The 17,674-nt window shown below is 46.6% G+C and overlaps 1 protein-coding gene across 2 annotated transcripts; it reads left to right on the forward strand.

Moving 5' to 3' along the window:
- Positions 1–7,886: 7,886 nt before the first annotated feature.
- Tmem128 (transmembrane protein 128) lies at positions 7,887–16,540 on the forward strand. 2 transcript variants are annotated; one of them, XM_004847294.3, is made up of 5 exons: positions 7,887–8,041; positions 9,671–9,812; positions 11,919–12,077; positions 14,688–14,794; positions 15,945–16,540. In XM_004847294.3, exons 1-4 carry the CDS (start codon positions 7,945–7,947, stop codon positions 14,785–14,787), a joined length of 498 nt encoding a protein of 165 aa, XP_004847351.1. In that variant the 5' UTR covers positions 7,887–7,944; the 3' UTR covers positions 14,788–14,794; positions 15,945–16,540. The 2 variants fall into 2 exon arrangements, with proteins under 2 accessions (XP_004847351.1, XP_012928601.1); XM_013073147.3 differs by having other exon boundaries at positions 16,265–16,540.
- Positions 16,541–17,674: the final 1,134 nt, after the last annotated feature.

A 17,674-nucleotide genomic window follows, 5' to 3' on the forward strand; every position in this document is an offset into this window, starting at 1 on the left:
AGCCCTGACGTGCCCCAGCCTCTCTGAGTGTTCCACTGCTGTGTCTTGAGACAGGCTCTGTGAGGCACCTCAGGACAGCAGTGGGGAGCCCTGGGACAAGTCCTAGCACCCCTACTTTTCTAGTTGGGAGACTACGGTGGAAAGACTCTTATTTGCTTGTTCTTAGACAGGGTCTTGCTAAGTCATTCAGTTGTCCAAGCTGGGGTTAAACTTGCAGTCCTCCTGTGTCAGCCTCCCACACCACTGGAATCACAGGTGTGCACCACCATGCTCAGCTTGTACAAAGAACTTTAACCTCTGGCAGACTACTCTAGTTCAGAATTACAGCTAGACCACCAAAGAACCATCTGATCGCTTAGATCATGGGAATCACTAAAAGCTTGTTTGGGCCTCATAAGAAAGCCTTGTGTCTTAGTTTCCTCGTGTGCATACCAGAAGCTGTAACAGTGCAGCACAGGTGCTGTGGGAGTGAATAGTCAATGCGTGTGCAGTGCTTGGTATTGAGGGCCCTGGATCCTATCCCGACCTTCTCCTCTGTCTCCTGACTGCTTCCTACTACTCTGCTCCAGCCCCAGGCCTGAAATCCTGTGGTGCAGAGACCCAAGGTCACACCAGGTGTGGGTCACGTGCCCCTCCTGGGTGACTGGAGCCCAAGGCCCAGACTCCACGGTAATAACATTACGGTTGTTGTACCCCAGGCCCTCCACTTAGCTCTTCATGTGCATGGTGAAGCCGCTGAAGACCCCTGGAGGTGCTGTTAGGGGAATCGTGCTACAGATGAGCGACAGCAGGCGGAAGAGGCCTGGCCCAGGGCACACAGCAGGGAGCGGAACCAACACTGATTTGAACTCACGTGTCTCCTTCCTACCTCAGGACTTCCAGCCAAATTTTTTCATAGATCAGGACCCCCTCCAAGTTTCCCCTTGCCTCTTCTTAGCCCTGATGACCTAACTTTTCATATAAAGATATTCTAGGCAGACCTTCTAAAAAAAACGTCCACAGTGGTTGTGGTGGTGCACACTTGTAATCCCAGCACTCAGGAGGCTGAAGCCAGAGGATCACTGTGAGTTTAAGGCTAGCTTGGGCCACATACCAAGATCCTGTCTCCAAACAAGGACAACAACAAAAATGGCCAGGCCAGGGACAGAAATTTCCAGGTGGCTTCTGATTATATGATCAGAAAGCATTTTTCCTTTTCTTTCTTTCTTTCTTTCTTTCTTTCTTTCTTTCTTTCTTTCTTTCTTTCTTTCTTTCTTTCTTTCTTTCTCTTTCTCTTTCTCTCTTTCTTTCTTTCTTTCTTTCTTTTTTTCTTTCCCTTCCTTCCCTCCTTCCTTCTTCCTCCTCTTCCTCCTCCTCCTTCTCCTTTTCCTTCTTCTGTTAGTTTTGGTGCTGGGCATTGAACCCAGCAAACATGTTAGACCTCTGCTCTGCCCATGAGCCACACCCAGAGCTTTCTATGCTTTCATAAAAGATAAGATGGGGTAGAGTCCAGTCATTCAAAACTATGGGTCTTTTTTTTTTTTTTTTGGTACTGTGGATCGAACTCGGGTCCTTGTGCTTGCGCAGCAGGCGGTGAAACCACTGAGCTAAATCCCCAGCACCATGGGGTTTTTTTGGAAGGGAAAAGGTACATTTGTTTTATCTGACCCCGAGCACACCAGCGACAACCCAAACTCTAGGTGCTGAGTAATTGGCTCATGCCAATGACAGGACTGGCATGAAGAGCCTGGCTTCTGGGCCTGGGTGGTCGGCCAGGACACATCTCTGTTCTCCTGCAGGCTGGCCACCTGTTGACGGCTTGCAACTTGCATGGCAGTGATTTAACAAAATAATTGTCCTTTCACCAGACTCCCTAGACCCAAATGTTGCTGCCAGATTGGCCACACAGCCAGGAACCACACGGGGGCTTGGGACATCTACTGTGTGTGTGGGTGGGGGGGGGACCTGGCCTCTCAGTCCCAGTCCATTCCCCCTCCCCACTGCCTCCTTTCCTTTCTAGCTTTCAGAATGGTCCTTTCTCTCCAGCCCAATCTGCTGTGGGTGGGGCCAGTGTCTGGCTTCTGCCTGGCACAAGGGCAGCCAGAGGAAGTGGCTGTGTTCTTCCCTCCAACGTCTCCCTCCAGAGAGCAGCACCGGGCCTGTCCTCAGCGCTACTCAGGCTGTTGTCCGAGGGTGCAGTAGGTTCTCTCCTCGCCGACCCGTCCCTTCTGGTGGAGTCCTCTCCGCCTTGCTGGTTAAGTGGGACGCATCGGGAGGAAACCCCAGGCGATGGAGCACAGGTGCTCGGAGTCGGAAGTAGGGCAGGCAGGTCCCAAGACTGAGGCAGGCCAAGGCAGGATGGCAGGGCCATCTGGGACAGGCTCAGCATGTTCCCAAGGCGAGTCACCCTGTCCTGCAGCCGGCTGGGCGTCACCTCATTCCCACCTGATGAAAATCCTACTTTTCTTTCAAGCTCATGACCATACTTCAGAGGAGTTCCAATACATTTCTTTTAAAGAATTGTACGTGTATTTTATGACTGTGACCATCACTCGGCTGTTGTGACTGTGGTCATTTTGCTTACATTGGGTGGCGCTGGTGTCAGTTTCGGGTCAGCAAACCTGTCTGTCCCAGGAGAGCTGGTAGTGTAACGAATGGGCAGGGAGTAGCTAGTCCCCTGGGAGCGGGTTCCCATGAGGCTGCCACCTAGCTGTCCCCTGACAGTGGCCCCCCCTTATTCACAGGTGACATGTTCCAAGACCCCCAGGGAATGCCTGAAATTGAGTTGTGCTGAACCCTGCATATGTACACTAGGTCTTCTATCATATACATCTATGATAAACTTTAATTTATAAATTAGAAACAGCAGGAATTAACAATAATAACAGGGCCGGGGATTTAGCTCAGTGGTTCTGCTGCCTGCCTTGCAAGCACAAGGTCCAGAGTTTGATCCCTGGTACCAATAAATAAATAAATAAATACAATAAAAATAACAACAATAACAAAATAGAGCAATTATAATATACTATAATAATCTGTGTGAAGGTCCTCTCCCTCTCCCCCAGGGTGAGTGGTGCATACAGTGTAGCGATGCTGGACAGAGGAACAGTTAAGATCCCGGGAGAGAGGAAGTGAGAGAGTGGAATATGATCTACTCAGGACGATAATTTAAACTGTATGGACTGTTTATGTTTGGAACTTTCCATCAATATTTACGGACCGTGGTTGACCACAAGTAAGTGAAACTCTAGGGAAGGAAACCTCAGATCAAGGGCAACTGTCATGTGCTAGCGAACAGGAGCCATGCTCCCTCTCCTCCACCAGACCCCACTGAATGGCAGGCTCCTTCCAGCCCGGAGAAGGGAAAAACCAAACCAAGCAAAACAGAACCGAAGGTGATCAAATTAAAAGATGAGCAATAAACTGGAAAAAATACTTGTCACATAACCTGATGTTCAAAGGTATTTTTGACCTGTAAAAATAAGCAAAGATGAAAATCCCAATAGGAAAAAGTATATACATAACCAATTAACATGTGAAAGTTTCTGTTAGCAAAGAGAACCATAATAAAATCGCAGACTTCTCCCCAGCTATCAATTTGGAAACATTTCTCAAAATAAACTCCATTTTGGAGCAAACGCTAAAGATGGCTTCGCCTGACCCCTGCTGGCGGGACTGTGAAATAAGCCCTTGCCCAAGCTTGTTAGAACACACTGATCGGCCAGGGATTTAGCTCAGTGGTTCTGCCGCCTGCCTTGCAACCACAAGAACCCGAGTTCGATCCCTGGTACAAAAAAACAAAAACAAAACCAAAAAAAACACTGATCAAAAGCCTTTAGATTGTTCCTATCTTTGAACTTACAATTGCAACGTTATAGCTTTTATCAGGGAAATAATGAGAGATAGGCATAAAGAGTCACGTATTTCTTTGCATCTTTATACAACTGAGATTATTTTTTAAAAAACAGCTTTCTTCTTGGAATGAAAGGCAGTATCCCAGTGGTATCTGTTCACATGTCCTGAGTACTTTGCCAGGAACTTTTCTAAACACTTTTGATGTATTAATTTCTAGCACGGCCCACAGCCCACCTGGGGCTCCTGGGTTCCTTCTGGTACCTGCTGTTTCACAAACAAGGAAACTGATCCTTAGAAAGAACAAACTTTCCCAGGAACCCACAACACAGTGAAAGAACAGGGCTGGGCTGGGCTGGCCTCAGGGGTACAAGTAACAGAAAACCACTCGGGTTAACATTAGTTTGGGGGGAAAGAGTTTAAAGAAATCTGTGAATTTAAGATTTGCTGAGAGCTTCCTAGAGGCCAGACATTGCTTTAAGCACTTTCTGGGTGTGGTACCCAATCCTGGGAGGCAGGTACTATTCTGAACTCCACATTGCAATTGAGGAAACTAAGGCAAGAGAGAGGTGAAGAGGCTTTAAAGATGGAAATACCAGCCATGACAGAGCTAGTATCAACCAGCAGGCCATGGGCTCCAGAGCTCATGCTCCGCCTTGGGTAATGGGGCTTGGCAAGGTCCACAGGTTGGAAGAGTGTTGTCCAGACCCCTCAGCTTGCCACTCCAAGCTCCCTTCCTAGGTGGGCTTCCCCTTGTGTTTCCAGAATGGCAGCCCTAAGCCCACATTGTCTTCACAGCTCAGTACACCAATGCAATCGCTAAGATCTTCCCTTCTCTGGGGACAGAGAGGTCTGGTATGGCTTGTGTGTTTCCCCTAGGACAAGGCCGGCTCTCCGAGACCCAAGCAGAAAGGAGAAAAAGTAGCTTCTCACAGGAGAGGGTGCTGGGTTGACACAGGCATATCCATAATGAAGACCCGTTAGCTGAGATCAAGGGCCGAAGTAAAACCTGTTGATGGTGGTCCAGCTCTGTGTGAGGCACTGGGGATCTGAGACATGCTCATTCCCCACTCAGTGCGGGGGAACATGGGCAAAGGGAGAGTGACAATAAAACGTGCTACTTTCTGGAAGAGTGAGAGGGACAAAGAGTAGCTGGATCCCAGAGGAAATACTGATTAAAAAATAAGCAGAAAACTAGGTGTGGTGTCCCAGGCCTGTAATTTCAGCACTCTGGAAGGCTGAAGCAGAAGGACTGCAAGTTTGAGCTCAGCCTGTCTAGCAACGTAGCAACTTAGCAATGTAACAAGGCCCTGTTTCAAAAAAAAAAGGGCTGGGGATGTAGCTCAGTGTGAAGGGCCTGGATTCAATCCACAGTACAAAACAAGATGCAGATATCAGGTCTTGAAGGCCTGACAAGCCAAATTAAGCAGTAGTGATGGGACTACCGCTATCCAAACACGTACCTTATGCCAGGCTCTGTGCTAAGCAGTCTGTATACACCTATCGATATCCTGGCACCTGCTGTATCGCAGATGATGAAACTGATACTTGGAAGCATGAAATAACTTGCCCAAAACCCCATAGTGATGCAGACAGGATTCATAGTCTAAACATCTTGGATTGAATCCTGTTGTTAGGAGGAGGCCAGCAAAGGTCGCGGTCAAATCCATTCTTTTTCCCACAAGTAATGCACATTGAAAATGAACATTTCTTCACTGGTAGCCATCTGGTGCCATATAACCATAATTAAGGTGCCACAGTGCACACATTAAAGAGTTTATTTAATGGACCCCAGCAAAGAAGACATGGTCATTAGATATTGGATTTTTTCCAACACACTTGTAAGTATCATTACTATAGTGCACAAGTAGTGCCATTTAAAATATCAGGAAAAGAAGCTGGAAGGATTTCAGGTCCAAACACAAAGGCCCTGAAACCACCAAAGGGGAAACCTGAGCTGGCCTGCACATAGCACGTATGGAAACCCTGGAATCCCTGTGATGCTCCTGGGACTATTTGGTTACAAGGGAGACCCAGAGCTGACCTTTCTTCCAGGAGACAATCAACAGGAGGCTGTATTTACCGGGACGAATTTACTTCCTATTACCAAGACTTCTAACCTCATACAAGAGAAAGAAGGGAGGGTAAAGAAGAGATGAGTCTCAGTTCTTTAGGAGTCTGGAAAGAAAAGAGCGGGGAAAGAACAGGCAAAAGGAGGTATTTTTTAGAAAGGCCATACGATCTGCTCTGCATTAAATCCTTTGCTCAAAAAAGTACAGAAAGGCTAAAGAATAACAGAAACAAATCAGTGGTAACTCAACTCGATTCTAAATATTTTTATCAACTCCCTTTACAAATACCCACAACATGTAGATATTAAAGCATACCTACTGACTAATTCATATTTTATTTCCTGTACTTTCTGGGCTGTGGAACCCTGTATTCAACCTGTCCCAAACCACTTTTCTTGCTAAGTCACAAACCCCTGCAGAATACACTGCCCTTTATTCAGGACTCCCATAACCTCACATCTACTATTTCTGTTGCACTGTATTGGAGCCACTGCTACCACTAGATTCTTCCCTCAGTCCTGACTTTTGTCACATGTAACTGCTTGGAAAATTGGTTGGTTGAATTAACAAAACCCTTCTGTCGTATAAAGATTGTACTGTATTAACTTGTAGTATGTCTCCATTGTCACTTTGGAGCAGGAGCTCCTCAAGTGCAAGGCCAAGGTCGTACTCATTTCACGGCCTAGCATGATGCCTAACAGTTCCTAGCAAACAGCAAACACTCTGTGAACGCTTGGTTAAGCACAACATTTCTCAGCACATGACCCAGTAGGAAAAAAGGTGGGAGAAGAGTGAACAGGATTATTGCTGGAGAAAAAGTTGTGAACTAGTGAAACACAGTTTATGGGTGCTGAGTCGTGGGAAAGGGCAGTTTGCCCAGAAAGAAAGTCTGTCCCAAGACAACAGGTGGGGCTATGTTTCACAAGCAGAAAGAAAGGGGTTCATAGGAACCGTACCGTGCTCTTCACTTAAACCATCCAACAAATCTAGAGGCAGGTTTAATTACCATTGGGAGGGAGGGGAATTAGGACAGAACCTAAGTTCAGCTAAGTGGTCAGTGTCACCACTTCTTGGCGGAAAGGAACAGGAAATCAAGAATCACTGTTACATAGAGCAAAATTTATTTGCTGCAAATCAGGAAATCACGGGGAATCCATTCCCAAGTCGTGACTTCCCGAAGCTAGGCCAAACTGCCCTTTGTTAGGTCAGGGAATGAATGCATGCTCGAGGAAGGCAGGAAGGTGACTTATCCATGGGCTAGGACAATCCTGCGCAGATGCACCCCGGGGGGCATGCCGCTAATTCCCATGTTGGGGGTACGAGGCTTTTAGCCCTTCTTTGGGTAGAGATTTTAGGGTTTTTTGTTTTTCGATTTTAGTATTATAATGAAGTTGTCTCTCAGTCACTAGTGCACACTTTAGGGTAGTTTGTGGAACATTACTTCTAAAATTACTGTCTTGTGGAGCTCCGGGTACCGAGTGGGAGGCAGTCTGGATCCTACTTTCCCAGGCGGCCCCTCTGCTTACAAGAGTGGGGCCCACTGGGCTGGTCCAGCGGTCCGTTCCTCCTCCCAGGAGCCCTTCAACACTTTAAGTGTACAAGGTGACTCCAGAAAAGCAGGGAGGGAAGGATATGGGGCTTGATACTGTAGCCCTGGACGGAGATTACTGTTTGCAAAATATTTTATATTTTGATTCTGGCAGGCCAGAGAAAACTTCGCACGCTGGGCTGTGCATCCGTACCCTGGACGAACTCCGCAGCATTGTAATTTTGGTCCTTCAGGGCTTCCGTAGATCAGAATAAATTTAGAAAACTTTCAGTATTTTAGAGACCAGGAAAGATCAGTAGTATCTTAAATTTAATATCACCTTTGTGAATTTGAGGGCGGACTCTAAAACGTCAATTCTAGCTTCTCATTTACAAAACCCGCAAAGGTAATATAGCTTCTACCCTTGGTGTTGGGAGACAGCCCCCACCCCCGCCAACAGACACCGGAAGTGTCGTATGACGTCACTTCCGTCGCGCTTCGGGCGGTGCCAAGATGGACGCTCCGTGGGCTCGAGAGCAGCTCCGCCGGCGTTACCTGATTCCCACTGACGCCGAGGCCCGGTTGGACTACGAGGGCGACACCGGGCGGGGTGAGGCGCTTTCCTCGGACTTGTTCCGAGCTGTCCCGAGCTTCTCTGAGACGAGGCGCGCGAAAACCGCCCTCCCCAGTGGCCACTCCCAGCCCCAACCCAGGCTGGAGGAGGCAGGGTTTCATTTTTCAAGACGTCCTAAGTCATTTTGCAAGTCTGATATTTAATGTTTTGAAAGAGGCTTAGCGATCACGTAACCCTGCGCATCTCCATCTCAGCTACACTTCAGGATTCCCTGGACAGCAGGTTTAATACCTGTTTGGTGATGTCCAGTAAAACTACCCATAGCTTCCAAGTCTTAAGAATTTGCCAAAGATACAGGTTTGAACCATTACACGAAGACGCATGTACAAAATGTTTCTTTCTTTTTCTTTTTCTTTTTTTTTTCTGCTGGTATGAAGGATTAGACACAAGGCTTTTGCACAGCTATATCCTCAGCCTTAATTATTTAGTTTTCAAATTTTGAGACTGTCTTGCTGAGTTGCAACATTGCTGAAATTGCAGTCTTCCAGCCCCAGCGACCAGGAATGCTGGGATTATAGTACAGGCGTGCATCATCATGTCTGACTTGAGTGTATTTCATGTGGTACATTGGACAGACTTTTGTGTACCAGTATAGATAATTTTTCAAAGGGAATTATGTGCTACCATTTGGGCACAAAACATAACTTGCATGTTCACCTGTACATGCATTAAAATATGGAAAAATTTAGTAGAGATTGATGGTGATGGTTGCTTCTGGGCAGGAGAACTAAGGGTAAAGACGGGAGAGTTCATTTTGGATCTTTTTATCTCGCATGTTGTAAAACCACATCTGTAGATCACCTTTCCAAGATAAATACAAGTATCATCATACTCCAGCATGTTGATTTATAAGTTTCGAGGATTACTCCAGGAGTTTGTGTTATTTACAAGCTCCCCAGGGATTCTGATGTCATCTAAAGATCCAGAACTCCACATAGAACCCTGTATTTTTCCATGAACTTGGAAGGCATGTCAGAATCACCTTTCAGTTCATGTTCCATGTTTAGTTCATGTGTTTTTTTTGGTACCAGGGATTGAATTTGGGTCCTTGCATTTGCTCAGCAGGCGGCAAAACCACTGAGCTAAATCCCCAGCCCCAGTTCACGTGTTTTTATCTACTGAAACTGCTGTGCTGGCACTGGAGCTATGGTTTACCCTTTCCATGTCTGAGCTGCCTTTAAAAGATGTTTGTTTAAAATACTTTGTTGTAAAGTGTTCTTGGAAAATCATATATCCGTTTCATACTCTTGCATTTCATGTGGTATTTTTTTGTAAACAAGACTAATTACCCTCCTATAGGAAGCATGAAACATAGTAAAATTCCTATATTCTAGATGGCACCATTGTAACCAAAAGATTATAAAAGTGTGAATTTTATTTCAAAATTCACATAGAGGAAATAAGTTGACTATAATGAGCATATTTATAATGGGCTCAAATTAATTATGCAAATATAAACCTATCTTGTTTTTTAGGAAGTTTGGTACTATTTTGGGAGAGATTCTGATTATTAGGAAGCACTAGGCAGTGACTGGCTTAAAGTAGGTGTCATTTTTCTTGTAAAACTTGAGTAACTTAGTAAGTTGAAATCTTTGTGTTTTGCAGAAAGCTCTACAACTTTTGAGAAAAAGGAAAAACCTCTTCCAAGACTTAATATCCATTCTGGATTCTGGATTTTAGCATCCATCATTGTGACCTATTATGTTGATTTCTTTAAAACTCTTAAAGAAAACTTTCACACTAGTAGGTAAGAAAATGTTATTGCTTCATAAATTAAATATCCTTGTCTTATTTTTCTTGGAATTCTTCAGACATTTAGTAAACTTGTAGCCTCTGCCAGACACCATGTTAGAGGTGCTAGTGATACAAAGAAGAATTAGAGATGTTGGTCAAAACCTATGAGATGAAGAGGTTACTATGTTGTATAATTGATATTTGCTTAGGGGGGCAGATTTGAAGTGTCTTTACCACACCCAGTGGTAAATTTGAAGTAATGCATGCTAATCTACTTGATTATAGTAATCATTTTTCAGTGTATTCATACATCAGATCATCACGTTGTATACCTTGAATATAAACAGTTTCAGTTTGTCAGTGCCTCGGGAAAATGTAGAAAACAAGACAAGAGGATGTGTGCTCTGGGTAGACACAGCAGAGTGGATGGGAACTGAAGAGTAGTCAGTGTGCCTTTTCAGCCCAAATGTGTTGTAGGATGAGAAATGTAGTAAATTTCAGAAGTTCTTAATCCATTTGGCGAACATGGGAGGAAGAGACTGGCTGAAGCTCTTTGTGAGGACAAAGTGCAGAGCACTGGGAGGAAGTGGCCAGTGAGAACTGGCTCTCAGGGTGTGTTTCCGAGTCACAGCGGGCAAGCTAACTAGAGGGTGTGACCAAGAGTTACGCGATGGTCACCAGTGGGAGGAGTCAGAAGCTTTGGATGATGGAGTCCCTCACTCACAGGGACTGATACCCTTTCAGTCTAATCTCAGGAGCAGATGTGGAGCAGGAGGTTGCGAATTATACCCCAGGGTCCTCCGACAGAGGTGAAGTTCCCCAGGAAACAGAAAAGGGAGCTGTCAGAGCTGGTCTTGGAGGGCTGGCTTGTTCAGGGTCAAGAGCAATTATGGGAAGTATCACTGGGTCTGAGGAGTCTGGGGCCTGGCCATTGTGGGGCCCCCACCCGGTGCCTGTGAAACTTGCCTGCCATGGCCCTCTGCTCTCCCTCTCTGTAACATGGATCTAAACCACAGAGGAGCAAAGGGTGATGGGGGAGGATGGGAAGGACTCCCCAAATCTGGCCTCCTCTCGTGACCAGTGGGGGCTGGAAGGGGCTGTTGAAGCTGCCTCCCGTGGAATTCTAGGGAGGAAAAAAACATTGTAATTTGTGGCAGAACAGAAGATACTGTGAAAATAGGAGGTGTCTTAGTCCGCTTTGTTTGGCTCTAAGAAAATACCCAATGCTGGGTGCTGTGTGTAGAAAAGAAGTTTAATTGGCTCATTTTTGGTGGCTGGAGGTCCAAGTAGCGAGCTGCCCTGGCTGTGCCACAACAGTGGTGGAGAAACAGAAGGGAAAGTGGGTGTGCAAAGAACATGCAGGCACACGGGTGTGTATGAGGAAATGAGAGACACCAAGGAGAGGTACCAGGCTTTATAACACCCAGCTCTGGCAGGGACCAGCCCAGGCCCTCAAGCGCAAAAAGCAATTCCTATGAGAAGAATATGAGCTTCGCGGGGTGGTTGTGACCCAGGCGCCTCCTGTGTCCCCTCCTTGTAAAAGTCCCACCAGCTTCAACACTGCTGCACCAGAAACCAAGATTCTAGCCCCTGAGTCTTGGGGCAATGCGCAAATTGTACCCTAACTATTAAGGAAGGCTCCTCCTTTTAAATCTTTCATGAGAGAGAATTTGAATTCCGTGTCTCTCTTCCTAATTGATTTTCAGCAGTGCACGAAGCTCTGCTTACCGTGGAGGAGTTAGTGGTCCTTCCTGCCAGTCTTTTTCCTCTCACATTCAAGACTTCAGGAGCAACCAGGAAGCTGCTCTCTTCCCTGTGTTCTGAAGCACGCGTGTCACTGCGACCAGCTTCTTTCTGGCCAGTTGGCTGATGAGAACTCAGCCCCTGGCGTGGCTGTGAGGTCTCACGTTTTAGTCCTGAGTCACAGGTCTCCTCTTTTCTCCTCCTGCCCCCTTTAGGTTGAGACTTTCTGAAAGCTGTGGTTGTGCAGTTGTGGGTCCCTTTGCACCCCTTCTCCAGCCCTGAGCTCTCAGAAGTTGTCCTTTTGGCTGTCAGTGAGAACTGCTGAGCACCTGCTGACTGCCAAGTGCCCTCAGCCTTTGTTGTTTTGTCTCTGCAGTTGGTTTCTCCTTGGCACTGCCTTGCTGCTTGCCAGTTTATCCGTGGCTTTTTACTGCATCGTCTACCTGGAGTGGTACTGTGGCATTGAACAGTACGATGTCAAGTATCCGGCGCTGGTGCCTATCACAACTGCCACTTTCGTCGTAGCAGGAGTTTGGTAAGTTAACTTGGACATGATGAATGTGAATGAACACACTTTTTTTCCCTAGCAGTTAATGATGTTTGGCCCAAACCTCTCTAAAGTAGAAACAAAGTATAACAGGACAGTGGCCTCCCACCTCTTCCTGTTCTTGGGGTCTTCTCATGACTACAGTAATACCTCAGTTCACGAACGCTTCTGTTTGCCAACAGTGCAGTTCATAAACAGAAGCTTTTTTTTTTTTTTTTGTACCGGGGATCGAACTCGGGTCCTTGCGCTTGCGCAGCAGGCGGCGAAACCACTGAGCTAAATCCCCGGCCCAAACAAGCTTTTTGCAAGCTCCACATCGGGTGACAGACAAGACCAGGACAGTCTCCCCTGTGTGAGCTTGAGCCGTCTGGCCCAGCATCAAGGAACGAATTAGCTTGGTGAGCTGAGGTGCCACTGTACCTCTGCTCTCTGTCTGAGTAAACATGTCATTTAAATACAGGCAATGGATGGCGTTTATTAAAAGACGAATGATGGCACTCTCACTTACTGTGATATCTGCTACATACACTTAAGTATAAAAACAAATGTACAGCTGGAGGGGTCAGCCATGAGATGAGCACCGTGGGGTAAACTGCACCCAGGCAGCACAGCGCTGAGCCTGCACCTGGTGACCCTTGCATTCCCCTCCCAGCCCTGTGCTTCCCACCTGCCACAGGTAAATGCTGTCCCAACCTTCACGGTGACTGCTTACTTCTGCATCCCCTAAGTGCTCTATTTGTCCCTTGTCCTTTTTATTTATTTATTTTGATACTGGGAATTGAACTCAGCACCTTGTGCTTGCCAGGCAGTTGTGACGCCACTGAGCTACATCCCTGGCCTGTTTTGTTTTTGTTTGTTTGTTTTTTGAATATTGGGGATGCAGCTCAGTGCAAAGGCCCTGGGTTCAATCCTCCTTCCCATTTTAAATTTTGAGGCAGGATCTTGCTCAGTTACCTAGGCTGGGCTCAAATTTGGGATCCTCCTGCCTCCGCCTCCCAGGATGCTGGGATTACAGTCGTGTGCTACAACGCCCAGCTCACTGTGTCTGCGTTTGTGAACTTTGTAGAGATGGGTTTCCGTGGTGTCTTTATTTCGCATTTGACTGTGCGTGTGTGACATTGTGCAGTGCTTGTGGCTTCCGAGTGCCATTAATTTCATTGCTGTGCAGCATCGCATTGTATAACAAGTGCCGGTTTACCTGTGTCACTTGACAGCACTTGAGTGTTTTCCAGTTTGCTGTTAGTCTGAAGGGTGCCGCGAAGAACATTCCTGTACATATGCCTTGTGGCACACTTGCATGAGTCTTCTGTGTGCATGTGTGCACGCGAGTGTGCGTACATAGGCACCAGGGGCTCAAGTACACGTACAGTGATGGTGCAGCCGGTGCTGTGTTCATGGGTACCGAGGCTGTGCATTCAGCTGACACTGGCTGGGAGAAGAAAACCTGCATCTGTCCTGCACGTGGACACATTTTTCCTCTTGTCCTTGTTCTCCGAGTAACGCGGCATAATAACTGTTTGCGTAGCACTTACGTAGTGTTAGGTCTACAAAGTAATCCTAGACAGGGTGTAAGGTATACGTGCATAGGAGGACGTGCATAGGTTGTGAATGCCATGCCCTCTAATACCAGGGTTTCCTTAACCAGGCTGCTGGTGTCGCCCTTATAGTTTTTGTTCTAGTGAATATCCTCGTAAGTTAATAGGTACTCAGTAAAAGAAGAAAGAGATTTTTCTGCTCAAAAAGTAATACTTGCTCACTGAAGAAAACTCTGTAAGTTACATAAAGACAGAAAAGAAACACATCCCATGATTCTGCCAGTCGTATGTTGTATATAGCTGTTTAGTTTTTTCTTTTGTTATATGAATTGAATTTTGATTTTGGAAAATCCATACAGTTTCATACATTTCAGCTTAAATGTGCTTTTTATGACTTCATTTCAGTTAAAGTTTAAGGCTATTTGTTACTGTGACGTGGGTACCAATGTGTGACTTTACTTTTTCTCCTATTGCTGAGCTTGCCCCAAGAAATAGTAAGACAGTTTTTAGACCAGTGAGATTATGATTATTTAAAATTCATGTTAGCAAAATATTATACATTATAAACAATAAGTATCTGAAAAACTTATTTAACTGTTTATAGTTTTTGTAGTTAACTTCTGTTAAATTCAACTATTAAAATCATTTATACTTAGTGTTTTATTTTTAATTTGGTGATAAGAAATAGTGTTCTCAATGAAAAACTTAATAGCATCTTGTAGACGATTTCTTCCCTTTTCCTTCTGTCTGTATCTGCTCATGTGTGAGGCATAAAGGGCCGCTGTGCCATCCGATTCACCAGTGTGGAGCCAGGCCAGCTCCTGTTACAGGCTCTACTGGATCCGGTTCCAGGAAGGGGTGTGGTCCCTAGAGTGTACGTAGTGTTTTCTTTCTAACATTGCCTAAGTCGCATGTTGGAGAAATTACGGGATACTTAGAAAGCTGCTGGCTGGATGAACCTCCTTCTCACACTGAGCTCTTTAAACCTAGATTCTAGCGTAAAATATATCTGCATATATTAAATTCCAGTCATCGACTCTCATTGCCTTCTGGTCCCTTTCAGCTTCAACATTGCTTTGTGGAGTGTGTGGTCGTTCTTCACGCCACTGTTGCTGTTCACCCAGTTCATGGGGGTCGTCATGTTCATCTCACTCCTTGGATGAACTGAGGGTAAGACATCTAGAGCGGCGTTTCTCAGGGTGATCTCATTGGAAGAGGGTCTTTTGGGACAGTTTGAGGGACTCCTTCTGAGTCACATGCGGCTGTGCTCACATCAGAGCTATTCTCCCACTGACCTCTCCTTGTGTGGAATTTGTTCTCGGGCTCCTTTTCTGAGAAGGTGCCCTGATTTTCAGAGACCTCATGGAGGTAGCAGCGCCTCTCCCATTGTAGCTAAGTTCTCACGTGAGACCATTTTGTACTGAAGCCGACTTCGGTCAAGTTACACATGAGGACAGTTGGCCAGAAAACTTAAGGCATGGGAATTTGGAAACATGGGCAGTTTGACCTAATTGGGGGCGGGGGGAGGATTTCTGCAATTTCCATCTGTCCTGGCTGCCTCATAAAAATTCGATGGATGACACAGCAGCCATTCTTTCCCATGTTGTGCAAAGACTGTTCTCAGACCTTCCTGGGCCTGCTGCCTTACACAGTGGGTTATTATTAGAGGAACGTGTAGTTTCCCGGCTACCCCACCCGTGTGTTTAGGGGCATGGTGGAAGGACAAGATAGACCCCCCCCACATGCCGCTCATGTCCCAGCTTGGAGGGAATGGACCTCCTGCAGTGGTTTGCAGATAGAAAGGTGAGGCCCAGGGAAGGGTTTCTGCCACCCACGAGTGGTGTGGGAGGAGGATGCCGTTCCCATCGAGCACCGCCACGCGCTCCCGTGGCCTGGAATGGAGGGTCTCTGACTGTGAAGAAGTGGTCATAGTCCCTTTACTGCCTGTCTGAGAATAGTCGCTAGCACTGGCCATGGTCACGTGGACAGTGTCCTCCGGATGTCACGCCGAGTGGAGGACCTTTGGGACGTCCTGCAGGGGCCGCTTGTGCCCGTTCATGTGCGCTGCTCCAGCAGCTCAGGGCCCAGCACTTCCCCTCCCTGCCCGACTCCTACGCTCTCCTGCTGCCCGCACACCTCCATGGCTCTCTGAGTGCTCAGAGCTGGGGCGCTGAGCTTCCCGCCAACCTGGGATTATCACACAGGTAATGGCAAAGACCGTGCTTCAGGGCCATCTACATTGAACCATGCCTTTTTACGGTAGAGTCGGGAGCTGAAGACAGGGTGCTTACACAGGATGTAAATGCTGGTTTCCTCTCAGATTTAAGGGCATGGACATTTAAAAGGAGCCACTGAACGTCCAGCCTGCTCAGAGCGTCGAACAGTGGAAAAGCTGCAGTGTGTTCCTGTGTCTACGAAGTGGTACCTGGGTCTCCCGGGAAGAACTCTGACTTCAGAGAATAAAGTGTATTTCTTTTGCGTATTCTCAAGCCCAAGTGATGATTCAGTTTTTCAGAAGTCTGTGTTATGTAGAAATAATTATTTTGCGAAGTTAATCTGAATTTTTGGAGGAAGTAGCGGTTTCATTATAGGTACATAACATGATCCTAGTATTTTAAATGCTGTTCTTTTCCTCTTCAGGGATAGCAGTTTGTGGTCTGAAACGCCTGGATGTGTGTATGGAGGAGTTACGTTGTCATGTGCCTTCAATCCCACTGTAGTAATTACTGTGTATCTCATTTTATAGTCGTTTCCTTAGGCGGCAGGACCAAGTGGAAATATTGTATGTTTTCTCATCACTTTTGATTTTACCATTGTGTAAATTACTGGATTTCTAGCATTTTTAACATAAGAACTTTCAATTCTCTTAAGTATGTATTTTTCTGTAACATTTAAATAAAATATTTTTATAACTTTCTTGTGCATTTTATTAATAAAACTGTGGAATAGCTTGTGATTTTAGCTCTTAGCACTCTGAGTTAACTAAATGCAACGAAGGCTTCTCTTCAGAGGTTAGCCTGCTCTTGAAGGACCTCATGACCATAGGGTTTGCATTTTCAAGTGCAGGCCGCCCGCGTTTGGCCTGCGGTCGGGAGCATGGTGAGACAGAACATACCTGCTGGATTGTTTTCCTGCGAAGCGGCTGAGCCATTGCCACTTGTGTGGGGACAGACCACACTGCCGCTGACTGGCTGCAGGCCTTCAGTCATAATAAATGGTTTCCAAGTGCAAACTGGGGACAGCATGTGCCTTGTGGGGTTGGCGATAATGTAACTAATGTTTGTAAAACACCTCTTCTACTGCCTGGCTCATAGCAGGTGCTCGTTCAGTAAATGGCAATGGAAAGAAAGAAGCTCGAACTGGACCAGGACCTTCACAGCAGATCACAGTGTCTGCCTGGGGACAAGTCAGGTGTTCACAGAGAACGCAGCCCAGCGTGGGTGCACACGTGTGTGGAGGTGTGTAGAGTGTCACTTAAAATGGGGAGCAGGATTGGGAGCAGTGTGGGGCCGGAGTGGGCCCCAGGCTGGAACCCCGAGAATGAGACCCGCCTGGGGACCCTGGCTGGGGCCGGGGGACAGCGCCTGTGACCACTCCCACACATCGGGTATCTTTTCCTCAATATTTTTGGGTAGAAACCGAGGGCTGGGGCTTGGCTTAATCTGAGTTGTTAAAACACGGCCAATGACCTTGTTCAAGGAGGCATCTTAAGTTTGTGCATTCTGACTCCGGTAGTCAGCGTCAAGGCCACATTGGAGCCTAGGTGCAAACAGTTGCACGAGAGCCATCCAGCATGCAGGTTCTGATGGAGCTGGTGGCTGAGGCTGCCCAAATTTGAAATGTTCCCAGGTGATTCCAGCTGGGAGTGCTACCTTCTCTCCAGGCCAGGACATTGTGGCTGGCAGGAGCATAGTGATGACTGAACCTTAGTTTCCTAGGATAGAAACCAGATTGGGACTCCCCCAAGCCTGCGTCTGGGACCCTGCTGGGAAGCCAGTGGTCTTTCTAGGGAGTTTGAAACAGGACTTAAAGATCCTGGCTGTGTTGTTT

This window comes from Heterocephalus glaber, unplaced genomic scaffold (assembly GCF_053883595.1).
Source record: "Heterocephalus glaber isolate CG9 unplaced genomic scaffold, H.glaber_assembly_v1.0 deba00001509, whole genome shotgun sequence".
Lineage (NCBI taxonomy): Eukaryota > Metazoa > Chordata > Mammalia > Rodentia > Bathyergidae > Heterocephalus > Heterocephalus glaber.